Below are 14,194 nucleotides of genomic sequence, written 5' to 3' on the forward strand. Positions count from 1 at the left end.
TGTGGGGTAGCTGCTCACAGGCTAATTTCAATCGTATATAATTTCTTCAGAAAAAGACATACTGATTATTGACAACGATACATTTATGAAGCAGTGCCGTAATGGCTTTCGGAAACTAGGATTGCTAACACTGGACGATCTGTACGTTAAGAAATATGCACTTTTATTTAACATTAAAAGCCAACCGATACAAGGTGGGTGTACACGGAATACAACACCGGATAAAACATGTGTACAGAACAGTACCTCAACAGGTTGGCAACTATAGCCCTACTCTCTCAGGGTGTCTCCATACTAAATATAATTTCGAACGGCATTCGATTTGAAAATTCTGAAAGAACATTTAAATCAAAATTAAGACGCTTTTTAGTTTCGAAAGTTTTCTACTCGTTGGACGAGTTCATGTGTACTACACTCGTGTTGTGGGTGGGGGGGAGGGTAGTATCGTCTCCCCGTAATCGTAGTACTTACTGATATGCTATAAAATAATATGTCCCAGAGCACGTGATTTGATTTCGTGCTTTGTATACTTCAGTTTACTTTGGACTCCTATCATATGGATAATTATTTATTTCGCCTAGAAGACATGACAATCCATATTTCAGTGTTCATTTTGTGTTAAAGGCCTTGCAACACAACTTTCATTCATTACAATAGGAACGTTGCAGCCTGCTTAAAAGAGAAAATGCATAGAGGGAAGACAGTTTGGCAAAGCGGAAAGTTATCGCTAATAACTTATAGGTTTAGTAACGAAATGAGCTTTTTTAATTGTAGTGAACGTATACGTAAGAGTGTTTCTATCAATTAATGATATCAAACTTCATCCATTTGCTCATGTAAAAATTGTATTCATATTTATTCTTTCCTCACTAGAAGCCCTCATTTATTATCTCGGAATCTCAGAAATCCAATGCATGTTACAAATCTATGGTTTATAAAAGAATGTTATTTAATACCGTTATTAAAACACCATTTATCACTATCACCAACACTATAGACGCTTTCATAATTGTTGAATGGACTTATACCATTATTGGCTAGAAATTTGCCATTTAAAGTTGTTGGCAAAGTAAAACTTTCCTATTCAGCAGCAACTTGATTCATTCTGAAGCGATGACAGAGGACAGTAGACCGTCGTATTCAATGGTTACCGAAAATATTAATTTTCTGAGAGAACAATGAGAATCTGCGCTCGCACATCTCTATGTCGGTGTTGGGGGCGAGGAGGCTGCCGTCCAGACACCGAACATCCTGATACTATGGCGGCAGCAGCTCCTCGTCTTGTGGAGTCGGAGTACCGATGATCTGCAGGAACTCTGGGATGTAGGTGCAGTCTTCGGTGAACTCGATCTCGGTGCTCGAGCCAACGCCTCCCTCTTTTCCCGTCAGCCAGTATGTGTTCATGATACCCTTGCCCTGCAACAAGACGTCACTGAGGAATTTGAAGGTTTTCAAACCAGCGGTTAGCCAGAAATGTATAGAAATATTCTTCAGTAGCCTCTAAAACTCATTGACTCTTATAGCAGCAATCGGGTTGGTGTAATTGTTTCATGTTATTCTGTTGTTAAACGTTTTTGTGTATGCATAGTGTTTTGTAAGAGTTCGAAAGGACATCAGGAAATAATACTAGAGACATCAAGAAGCAAAAACTTTCACATAAACATAAAGTCGACATGCGTTTTAATACAAAATTACATCTTATAAGACTTTTGATACGAACAATATAAAACTTATTTTAAACTACTGAAACATGTAAAAGCAAAACATAACGTAATTTTTATTTTTGAACTAACGGGTGTTAAAATTTTTCAAACTAAATTACTAGAATAAAAAAAAAATTAAAGAACAATATTAAATTTTATAATTTAAATATGAATATAATGGACAGATTGACAATAAAACACACAACACATGAAGCGAGATAAGATATATTATGATTGAATGGACTATTTGTCTTCTACGTATGTTTCTACAAATTTCTGAAGGTGTGCCAGCCTCTAAAAAACCCCTGTATAAACCTAATCAACTAGTTTAAGAAGTATTGCGATGTAGACGGATTTATTAAAGGCAATCCGCTTTTAAAATACGTTAGGTCTTTGCAATGTTCTACGATGCAACCGATTTAAAAGTGTTTTAACATGGTTTATATTTAATATTATTGTTAATTAAATATTTAATAATATTTTTATCATAACTTTTACCAAGATATGTATATTGTATTAGATAATGGCTATCTGAGTACGAAACAGAAAAAACTCACAATTACTTTTAATATTTGATACCATATTCTCAGATACTAAAGTAGATCCCCCACCTTGATCTCCATCTGACCTCTCAACTCCATGTAGAAGCCGCCCTCCAATTCCAGGTAATCTTTGGTCTCGCTGGTCATGTGGATCTTCATTGCTGCAACATAGGTCAGTAATAGGTCATTTGCTTAATGGAACATTGCTTGATTTGTGGAAACATAAAAAAACAAAACAAAACAAAGTAGACATGCCTAATGACATGGTGCAGATTAAATCTTTACTTATATAATATTTATAATACTCCTGCACTACGGCAAAAATATTCAATTCAATCCAAGATTAATAGTTTTACTTGTGTTGATTTATATATTATTCTGAATGAGAGAAACGGGATGGCTACAAATAGTTAGATTATTGCTGTATGATCAGGTGACCGCCCATATTGTCCCTAATTGGTCGAAACAATACAACCTACCCCTACCGGTATAATTGGGTACGGAGGAGCGTGAGCCATAGTGATCCTTGATAGAAGTCTCTCCAGTTTGCTCGTCAATTGCCCACCCTCTCGAAATAATTCACTGATTTTGCCTCATAATCGACACGTGCTTTGTTGCTCTCCTCGTCACACGTTTAAATGTAGTAGTGTAGGGAACGCTGGGATCAAGACTGATGGATCAATCGAAGCATTCGACTGGGTGAGTCATCCACACCTTTTGGATTGTCTGAGGGACCTTGGGTTGGATAGCATGTCATTACAGTGGTTCTTATCTATCTCAAAGAGAGCAGTATGCCCAGGTCGAAGGCACCCGTTCATTCCTATTTCGTTATATATTATATACATATATAAACATATATATCTAAACCTAATACCTTACTCATTTTACTTTAAAATACTGCACTAGTGATTTCTTAATTATCTTTTTTTTAATAGAGTAATTTTTTAATTTCAGTAGGTGTAAAACGTAAATTATATGGAAAATATATAAGTGATACTAACCTAAAAGGTAATATACATGATAGTTTTAAGCCTAGTTTATATAAAAATGTTCTTTGAGAAATACGCCCGACAATTTTTGACAGTATAAAACTAGAATTGGAAATGGTAAATTTTTTTATGATTAATTGGTTCATTAATGGTGTGAGGATTTGTCTCAATTTGTTGTATTTTGTTTTTATTAGTATTTGGGTATACTGATTGTTTTAAAATCAATAATCTCTATGGAGAAAACATTACATACAAAATGTTTAAGGATAAAACTACTGATTGTACCAATATATATTAGGTAGTTTAAATTATTAAAAACTAGATATTATGAACATAAAATATACAATATGAAATCTATAAATCTAAAGTCCACAAAAATTAAAAGGCTTCTGATTTAAGAAGTTAACTATTGTCAAAGTTTACCTTCCCCTGTGGATTCCATACGAGAAGCAGTGTTGACAGTGTCGCCGAAGAGACAGTAGCGCGGCATGGTGGTACCTACGATGCCGGCGACACAAGGTCCAGTGTTGAGTCCCACCCGGACTTCCAGGGACTCATGAGGTCGGTGAGGAATCCGGAAGTGTTCCAGACTAAACAACAGGTCCAGTGACATCGTGGCAACCTCTGCAGCGTGCTTGTTGCCTGGAACAGAACTTAAGGGAAACACCTCATTTATAAGTGTTTATTTACTATAGTAACTTTTTAGATTTCATGTATTTGTATATCCGACTCAATCTACTTTCATTCTGAAACTATATTCCGATCCAAAGAATCTTATTTGGGTGACAATTTTTAAGCTATATTCCTCCTATACGAGTCTATTACAGTGGAAAACAATGCCCAGTAAACGTTATCAATCAGTAGTTTATTTTAAGTAGGTTTAATAGAATTTGGCCTATTGCAATCACACTTGTGTGGCATTTTTTTATTTTCTCAGATTATTAGCCTAAATAAAAAACCACCATAATCGAAAATTTTTAATACTCTGTTTTCAAATCTTATGCACACTGAAAGGATCCTGGAAACTATAAGAAGTACAGCAAAGATTAAATATCATACCAACACAAGACCTGTAAACCAATGTGGATAGGTTAGTTATTGGTTGCGTCGTTAGCTTGCTGCGCTCAATAAGCTGTTACAGGTATCTTATTAGTCTTATTATAAAACTCTAAAAATATAATTTTTCCATGAAACCTTTATTATATTTCTTCTAGTTCTTAAATATTACAATAATACAATTTTTAAGACAAACAAGTAAGAGGTGTAGGGTTCGGATCAATTAAAAAAACCAACGAATTATCTGATTACTTAATGAAACAAAATTCAATTTGTACTAATTTCGTAAATATCACTCATTTTGTACTACGCGGTTTTCGTCAAACGATTCATAAATATTCGTTTTGTTTATCATTGTTTGGAGGAAATTTTTATTCTACTGTTCGGAGGTTGTTACAACTAACTGGCATTTCGCTGCGCATACTGTTGGTATCAGATGTTTAGTGAAATATAAGTTATCTGACAAGGCTAGTTTACAAGATACAGATTAGCTCAATATCAGTTTAATTTTTAATTGTTTCACATTTTATAATCTTATAAAAATATAAAAAGAATCACAAAAAATAATTAAATAGCTTAATTAAATTTGTAACACAAATTATACTACTCAAAATAAAAAAGCCGTTGGCCGCACGTCCATCGTCTTGAATAATATTTTAGACTTAGATTTTTCTGGATGAGATCAGTACAGAGATAGAGGAACTCAAGATTTCTAGTCATGTAGTCCAGAAAGTAAAACGAAGAAATTACCAGGATTTTATCAGCAAAATCCAAATAGTTTACTATCCTTTCAAGCCAAAAACAAATTTTTTTCGTTGCTTTGCATTTTTCGCGTTAGTAAAAATGTAAAACTTAAAGGATATCTTATTTCACGAGACGAGGTGTAAGTTTAAGTAGAATCTTCTCTGACTCTTAACCTGGGGACCAACGGTTTAAAGATGACTTCCGAACCACCGCTATTGGCCAGTTAGACGGGCTGTGCGTAAGAAAGGGAAGTCTTAGCCGTCACCCATCAAAGCGGCAGCCAATTTTGACTCAGCTGTCTTACAATATCCATCGTACACGCTACAAACCGTTCTTCGCAAACGGCTTAGTATGTGGATAAAGATTTCTTCCTTTTTTATTTTCATACTGTTCCATAAAATTCCTCAATATAGTTTTAACATTACACGATTTAAAAGTGGTAATGTTGTTTGAATCAGGATAGGTCGAAGCCTCTGTCCTACTTCTGATTTCAGTATCAAACAATATGGTATAGATCGGTTAAATGTGTTGTTGTATCAACAAAATAATATTAGGTGACATATCAACAAACAGAGAGGACACTGTCAATCCCCTAATTCAATACTTCACTAAATAATGATGCACCGCTTTTGTTTTTCCATTGTTGACCATTTAGGAATCATTACAATACACGCACGTACCATTCTTCTGCGGCAGCCCGCTGACAACCATGTAGGAGTCTCCGATGGTCTCCACCTTGTAGACGTCGTACTTTTGGATGCGGGAGTCAAAAAGGCGGTACAGATTGTTGAGCATGTTGACCACCTCCATAGGGGAGCTCTTGGCAGAGATCCTCGTGAAGCCTACTATGTCACTGAAGTACACCGTCACACTCTCGAAGTTCTCAGCTACAACCTGCACCAGCCAGGCATGACTAGTGGAACAAAGTTTTAAGGTTGATCTCCATAAGGAAACATTCTTATTATAGTGCTATCATTCATATAAGATATCTACTTTAAAAATGAATAATGATAATACTGTAGAATATACATCGACAAAATTTTGTATACTACAGAAAAACATACGAGAATATAAATTTCCTCTCTAATATTTAACATTTTCCCAATTAAATATCACAGTTTAAAATATAGATTTCAAAATAATTTTCTACAATTATTGAAATATTTGAAGGTCGCATTATTCAACAGTGCAAGGAAAACTTTCAGTTAGACCCCTAAAAACTCAAAGATGGAAGAAATATTTCTCAAATAATTAAATTAGAAAATTATTTTAAACACAAAATTTTTAACGTAATAATATATTTTTAATATAATGAATATATTAATGTGTATATTTAAAATTTTTCTGAGAATAAACTATTTAATTTAGTTTGAATCATAATGGCGACTTTTAACAGGTTTCTTTAAACAAAGGGCGCTACTTTTACAAGCTATGATGATAGATGCAGCCATCTTAAGTTTTGTAATTCTGAGTTTTTTCTGAATTTTTTAAGGTTCTGTGGTACACTATTTTGAACTGCTCTATTCTTAGGAATAAAACTGTGAAATATATTTTAAGATAACTTTGTTTTGTAATGGGATGATTACCTTCTAAGACTGTCGATTACTCTGGGAATTATTATTCCAGTTCGTTTGCCGGAATAAAGTGTAATATATACTCCTGAGAACAAAATAGTTAAAATTGTGGTCAAATGTCTCCCTTACGCTTTGAAAATTCTATCCAATTTGGAAGTGGCGGATGTGAAAATAGTCGCCGCTATTATTATAGCTCCTAAACGTTGCGCTTCAACTCAAGGATAACAAAGACCAGACGCTATTATGATTATTTTGACAGTTTGAAATTTATGGGGTATATCAAATCTTTTGTCATAACCCGCATAATGGCGCAATAAAGTCTTGTGTACTTATTCTTATATAGTGAATTACAAAAAATGGCAACTCACTTACTTGCTTGTGTTGCTTCAGTTGCCGTATAACAGGCAGGGGCAGCATCTGGCTGAGAAGACAGTCGCTCTTCCGCTTCTCCGTTCGCAGTTGGACGGTGCGGCGGACCAGGGTGTTGGCATACGTCTGTATAGTGTGGGTAGCGTGAACCACCAACAAGACGATAATCACAGACACCAGGAGGATCACAGAGAGGAGGGAAACCGTCAGCGTCCGGTCCCGAAAACTGGCGGAACGCCACTTGGACACCTGCAGGCTAGAGAACAGAGTATCAGTGTTGTGTTGGGTGGTCTGCAATACTAGGATACTATAAATAAAGCGTCACAAAGTTCACTACGAATAAAGTTATGATAATTGCCAAATTCTCTTTGATGCAATACCTCTTAGACCTAAGCTAGCGGCAGTTTGTAATGTTAGAGTACGTTTGGGTGCACCAACAGAAGCACTATGGTGATCATTTTAATAAGATTAAATATTGGTCAGTGTCCAATCCCGGTATCTGATGGCGTACCACTTGGATATATTCTAGTTGAAGATCAAAATATTAGCTAAGAATTTTATGGCTTACCACCTAAGTACAGGTATTCAATACCAAAGTACCAAGTATGAGACCGGGGTTTTGAACAGCATGCAAGCTTCAACAGGATTAGCAAGAGCATTACAGGCTATTGCCCAGTCCCCGTCTCCAATTAGGAACCACTAGGTTAAATTTTAGCACGCAATCAGAATATATACTACGTTTGTATTGTATGGGTATTAACATGAGGAGTATGATGGAAAAAGCTTCAACTGAACCACCTATGTTTACTTATACTCTAAGTATCTGGGTACGTGCCACTTTCATTTACTGAAATTGAACAAAACTTCGTTAACAATGTACGAATTTAATGTCGCTCAATAAATAGGTTTAAGCTGATACTGAAGGTTACTAAGATGTTCTTCATACCATGTTATTGGTTCTTCTTATGGAAGAAATAAATGTGTAATGGCACCCATAAGGATGCTCGCTGTGTTATCGTTTTTGTTGGGGGAATTAGACAATCCATCAAATAGCCCATAAGAATTTGCAAGTAAATAGTAAGAATTCAAAATATACCCTTGCTAGCTGAAAATTCCATGTGGAAGTTTTCCTCGAGCCACTGCAAGCATAATATGCCACTATGTTAAGGGAATCAATTTCGAGTGTACTTTAAAGCTGTTGGAAAATGTTCTTGAGATCTGTCAAGATATTCGACAGGGTTAAGTTCTCGGGCCTATTTTCCCCCTTTATAAATTACCTATCTTTATCGCTCAATGTATATGACTCAAAAGTCTCCTTATTTGAAGATTTATTCCTCCCAATTTATGTAAAATATCAGCTGGAACTTGAAATGAAATCCATTATAGAGCCTAATTCACTTGTTCAATGGTTTTAGCAAACTCAGTTGTTACTAGATATAAATAAACCATGTACGATTGATAATAAAATAAGTGACATCAATGTTCAAAAGGAACTTGCCATTGGTGATCTGCAATTCTGTAATTTTCTCTTATTCACATAAAAAGTTCTTAAACGTGTAGGTATCGATAACAACATGAAGTTAAACAACATAAAGTTATAGAATCTCTATTTTACGACAGTTGCCAAAATCTTTAAATCCTGACTTTATATTAACTGCTTATTGTGGTTAACTATACCCTTTCGTGCTTACAAAGATCCTATTAGGGATATAAAACACAATTCATTTTATTTTAAAGCTCAAAAAACTGCTATAACCTACTAGTTCTTCTTGCAGACCTCTATTTATGGATGGTAAAATTCGTACACTACCTTCCATTTATATTTTAACTACGGTTTAGTTTTTCGAAATAAATACAAAATATCCGAATATAAGCTTATGTATCATGTGTTTCTGACTACTATTCCTGTACACATAGAATTTGTCAAGAACCACATTGTGTTCAATGCAACTATTTAACGTAATCGCTTATAAGAAATTATGAAAAGAATGTTATACAAATAAAATGCCTGCTAGAACTAGAATACACTCATTCTTTGCATAGGGGTAAGTAGAAGGGTAAGTAAATACACTAAAAACGGAAATTTATAAAACTATACAATACGTTTTGTTTCAAATAAAAAGAACATAGAATTACTTTTATTGATAAATTATTACAGAGATTTTGCGTTAGTTATGATGATATGAATAAAATCAGTAACACATTTCTACGATATTTATAATTGATCCCATTCTCGTAAATATTTGAAATTTTATTTAATTATATAGTGCAGATGTATAATTTTTAGTTAATACTGATTCAGGGTGAAATAAACTATTTTAAGATATTTATTAAAGGAACTAAGATGTACAACTACACAACCTGGCTTATATTAAAGTCGATAGAGGGTTGTTGTATAAGAAGTAAATTGATCGTCAGCCATGTAATTTTTGAGGGAGGACGAGATGAACGGCGTCCAATGGTTTTAATTGTGCAAACCTTGGAGCAACATAATTTGAGAAAACATTTATCATTATCAATCTCAATCCATTATTGTCATCACCATGAGCCTCATTATCTTCACAGATTTTTATTTTTCAACTTACCTAATGTTAGCTATGAGATGGTTCTGGTAGTTTTTTATTAGGTTCACAAACTCGGTCGTATTCTCTAAAATACGAATTGCTTCTTCAAAATCTGATCTGTCCATTTGCGAGTTTAGCGATGATCTGGAAAAGCACAAGGTTCTCTTAAGAACAGTCTTGTAAATAATCACTAAACAACTTATCATAGCAAGTGAATTAGATATGATTGAATCACGATGTTAATATAGATTTCTAAATACTCTCGTACGAACAATAACACTTACTTGTTGCTCGCGATCTGCTGGGTGGAGTAGAATCTGACGTACATCTGGTAGAAGTCTGGGTCAAAATGGCAGAAGAGCCTGGCAGAGAACAGATATTGTCTGGCTGCTGTGTCGTGTTTAGAGTGGCCTGGTGCGAGGCTAGAGACCTGATGGAGGGCCATCAGCAGGATATGTTCCGAGGCTATCATCATGTTGTGGTACGTCATCAGAGTCCTGCAGACACATTCACTACTTCAATAGATCAAACTTAGTACAAAACATCTATTTTCAATGCAATAAATAGTGGTTGAAATCCTTATTTTAATATTAAGATATTATGCATTCACAAGGAGAGAGGAACTAAAAATTTAAAAAGGTTAGGCCACCATATACACCGATGTTTTGTAAAGTTCCTTGACAATGTTAGGTTGGCAGAAAATTTATATAACTAAAATGTTCAAAAGCGACGAACCAGTTGATAATCGAAACCACCATGTTAAACATAGTCAGGCATTCCTATAAATGTTGGATCAGCCAAATTTGGGTGTTGTGAAGATTTTTATATTTTTTGTTGTGTATTATTTTCAAAGGTATCTCACGAGGAAGACCGCTTTTTAATCAGGCAAACTGTAACTATGCTAAAGCTAAAAGCGTTGAAGATAAAAATGGTAAATCCTTACAGTATTTAAATGAATTATTGTCTTTGCGTTAGCAAAGAAGATAGACTTGAAACTTTCCATGAAGTTTTCCAAATCAATATAAGATACCTATTCCCTTTGAGTGACATGCATCGTCATGAAACTCGATATTACTTGTATATAAATTTAGGTTCATGTAAATGTTATGATGTATATATTATTGTGATATCATGCAGACACATTGAAATTTAGATAGACAAATAAACAGAAAGGAAATTATTCAGAACTCGAGAGATATGCTTCGCTAACACTCAGCCAACTATAATAACTTACAATTGGCTAAAATTCACGTCAGGCGAAAAAGTTTAATAGCGAGGGGTGAGCCCAGTCTGCAGTCTTTGAGTTAACGATGGAAGTTTACCAGAGTATTAAGATTGTTTCACTCACGAGCCTTGCCAAAAGTTAAAGCCAGTTTTAATGAACACTGGTAGCAATATGTTGGGGATTATGAAATTTAGTTCCTAAATTACCCCCTCGGCTTCTTGTACACGTTAATTGTTTGTTATTGATCGTGAAATTGGCCGGCACGTGAGTTAGCCCGATGGACGCCAATTAAAATTATATTTAAAACTGATTAGTCAAAAAATTTTTATACTAGCGACTTATAAACTGAAAATTTAGGAGTAGTCAATTGAGGAATGTTTTTAATTTGCCAGGTTCCAAAAAATGTTTCAGGAACTTTAAAGAAATTATAACATCTTGCAAATCCTGCAACCAAACACTTCTTCGATTTTAAATCAGAGGAGGTTATAGCGCTCGAAGTTTGAAGAGGACGTGTGTATTCACAGTACACTTGTAATTTCTGCTTTAATTCATCTCATATTTTGTAGAATAAATCACATTAGTTTACAGTACACTAAAGAAATAAATAAAATAGATACAAAGCTCGTATAATTTGGAGTTGACTCCCAAATAGAACCAGATAAATGTTGTAAACCATTCCATGTAATCTTTTCTTTTATTACTGTATATTAAAAGCCATTTATCATTTGAAGGGATCAGTTGGAAAATGTTAAAATTAATAACTGAGTGTCATTAGTGTGATGAAATCGATGACTTATTTTATCCTTTTAACATAATTTTTTGAAAGCAATTAAGTTGAAAATTTAAATTACACTACGAGGATTTATAAGCATTTCACGTTGGTAATTTGTATAACATTTTTAACGATGCCTAAATAAGGACAGTTGAAAATAATAATGTGTATTTTTATAGTTATTGCTTTAGGGAGTAACGTGATTTTTTTTATTATTTCATTTAAGAAATATATCTGTTTAAAATAATGTTTTCTTTTGGACATTAGATTTAAAAAAAAAATATCCCTCCATGTCATATATATCTATCTCCATCAGCTTTTTCATGAAATGGCCGATTATGAAATTCCACTAATTTCTGCTTTAAATTTTTACTCCTCAAGGAGTAATAAAAGTTCTAAATTTGTTTCTTGTTTTAAGAAATGGTATATATGAATGTGGCAAATATGTTCCTTTAAAAAATAAAAATAAAACACCCTTTAAACCAAAACCAATTGCTCCACTTTAAGATGTAAGTAGAGCACTTCTGTTTTGATGAGTTTGATGTAAAGTGTTTACAGTAAAATAATTTTTGGGTTCACCAACAATGACTGATGGATGATAATGCAGTTCTCGACTTACCTCCAGACCTGGGTAGTTCCCGAGTTGCTTCTGATCAATTCTGACATCCGCTCCAATATTACAGAGTTGATGCCGGTTAATATACTTGAGTTACTCACATCTGTGTGGTTCTCGCTCCCCCTGAAAAGACATGGATCGATAATTGTTCATAGTATTTGAACACTAATGAAGAAATTGTACTGAAATGAAAATTTAAAATCTCAATTTTAAACTACAATTTTTATAAATACGTGTTATTCATTGATGGAGTGTCTTTCAATGTTTGAATAGATTCTCGTTACCTCTCATTTTAATTTTTATTTGTTATTTCCTAATAGTACATTCTGTATATTTGTTTATGTTTTACTCAGTTTCTTACTTTCATTTTAATCGTACATGTTCCGCACTTTCCTCAATATTCATACGTATTTGTTCTTTTTACAACATGTGTTATCCAATGGCTATAAATGTTAGTTCCTTTAATATTCCTTCATATAATTAGTTGAATCAATCGATCATACCCATTATCATAAATGATACTCTTGTAATACTGCCAATTTGGCAGACAGCTAACTACTATCCCATCAAGGACTGTGTTTGTAACACTTCGATATATTGTTTTAAATTCCTTAATATAGCAATTGTTTCTACTTCAGAGACTCAACATATGATACTTAAGCGTGGCAGAATTAATGAAAATTCCACTATAAAGGATATAAAATACCTTTATCATTAACATTTTTATATCTATATACTGTGTTGCACAATGTAGTAATTTAATAGCAACTGCGTATCGTCTTGAAACTTGCAAATTTGAATCATTTATAAGTTAGCGTATTTATTAAATAATATTTAAATAAGTATTGTCGTTTCCCTAACTTGTATTATACATGTAGTTATTGTAATCAATTGTAGCAATGGCTGCTACCGTTGGATATAAATAAATAAATACTTGCGTCTACAAACGGAGATTTCAACAAAATAACAGGTACTTAAAAGGTTAAACCTATTTCAAAGGTTTACCAAACACTCCTGTGGTAAGTGATGCTTATTTTACAGATAATAAAGTTTGCTGATTACTTTAGAAAAATTGCTCTTTGAGTTTAAAGGTATTTTAAGATGCTCTCGACGCACAGAGTGAAACAGATATTATACGTACCGATTAAAGTTGTTGTGCACTTTTTTGAAGTGATTAATTCTAATGCCAAGCAATGGATGTACGTTATGCAAGGGAAAAAACTTTCGTTTCGCGTTTCGGAACGTAACGTCACGCATTTTCGCTCTGTAGCCGCTAGGGAGGGGACTATCACGGCCATTGTTCTGCCAGGGAGGGCGTTTCTCCGAACAGTAGCTATCCTGGCGAGCGAGTGACAGGCCACTGTCACTCCTTGTTGAAGTAACTAAATTTTTGGCTATGGTTTTACATTTTGGACGGAGATTAAATTTTCGCTTCGCGTCAAACATGGTTAGGTTTCCCACGTGTTTTCAACGTAGAATGAGAGCTATACCAAAATGTGAACAAACCTTTACATGAACATCCGACCTGAACTAACAAAAGTTGAAGTTGATGAAAAATGTGTTAGGATAGATTAAAAGGGAAACATAAACCACAATAGAATACAACATTTAATAAAATAAGGAAAATAACGAAACGCTTCTCTAATCTAGTAGTGTTTACAATGATTTGTTTTCTAACTATTGGATCTGTTAACTCATTCTATTATAAACCTAAATTTCCGAAATATCAATGTCTTGATTTATCACAATGTTATAGAGTTTTTCAGGTTACATTGCTAATAATAAGAAGAAGATTAGCTTAAGTAAGCTTAAAATTGAGCTGCAATTTAAAAGCTGTAAAAATTTACAAAATCAATTCAAAATCCTCTATTAGTAGTTATGTTGAATATAACACACACACAAAATCCCACGCTAATTAATTATTGCAAAAAGACTATGTAATTTGATGCACAATTCTGGTTTGAATAAATATACTAATTACTCATTTATTGATTGATTAATTCATCGTAAAATAGATGAAATTCATCATTAAATAACAGT

At 33.8% G+C, this 14,194-nt stretch overlaps 1 protein-coding gene across 1 annotated transcript in view; it reads right to left on the bottom strand.

Moving 5' to 3' along the window:
• Positions 1 to 276: 276 nt before the first annotated feature.
• Positions 277 to 14,194, bottom strand: part of LOC124366526 (atrial natriuretic peptide receptor 1-like) — a 32,513-nt gene continuing 18,595 nt past the window's right edge. The window contains exons 2-9 of the mRNA XM_046823115.1: positions 12,158 to 12,277; positions 9,826 to 10,038; positions 9,563 to 9,685; positions 6,981 to 7,233; positions 5,715 to 5,928; positions 3,658 to 3,876; positions 2,315 to 2,406; positions 277 to 1,416 (exon numbers count right to left, since the gene is read on the bottom strand). Coding sequence (XP_046679071.1) covers positions 1,258 to 1,416; positions 2,315 to 2,406; positions 3,658 to 3,876; positions 5,715 to 5,928; positions 6,981 to 7,233; positions 9,563 to 9,685; positions 9,826 to 10,038; positions 12,158 to 12,204 — 1,320 coding nt within the window. The 5' untranslated portion in view covers positions 12,205 to 12,277 and the 3' untranslated portion in view covers positions 277 to 1,257. The remainder of the gene's footprint in view (positions 1,417 to 2,314; positions 2,407 to 3,657; positions 3,877 to 5,714; positions 5,929 to 6,980; positions 7,234 to 9,562; positions 9,686 to 9,825; positions 10,039 to 12,157; positions 12,278 to 14,194) is intronic.

Source organism: Homalodisca vitripennis, chromosome 7 (assembly GCF_021130785.1).
Source record: "Homalodisca vitripennis isolate AUS2020 chromosome 7, UT_GWSS_2.1, whole genome shotgun sequence".
In the NCBI taxonomy this organism is placed as follows: Eukaryota; Metazoa; Arthropoda; class Insecta; order Hemiptera; family Cicadellidae; genus Homalodisca; species Homalodisca vitripennis.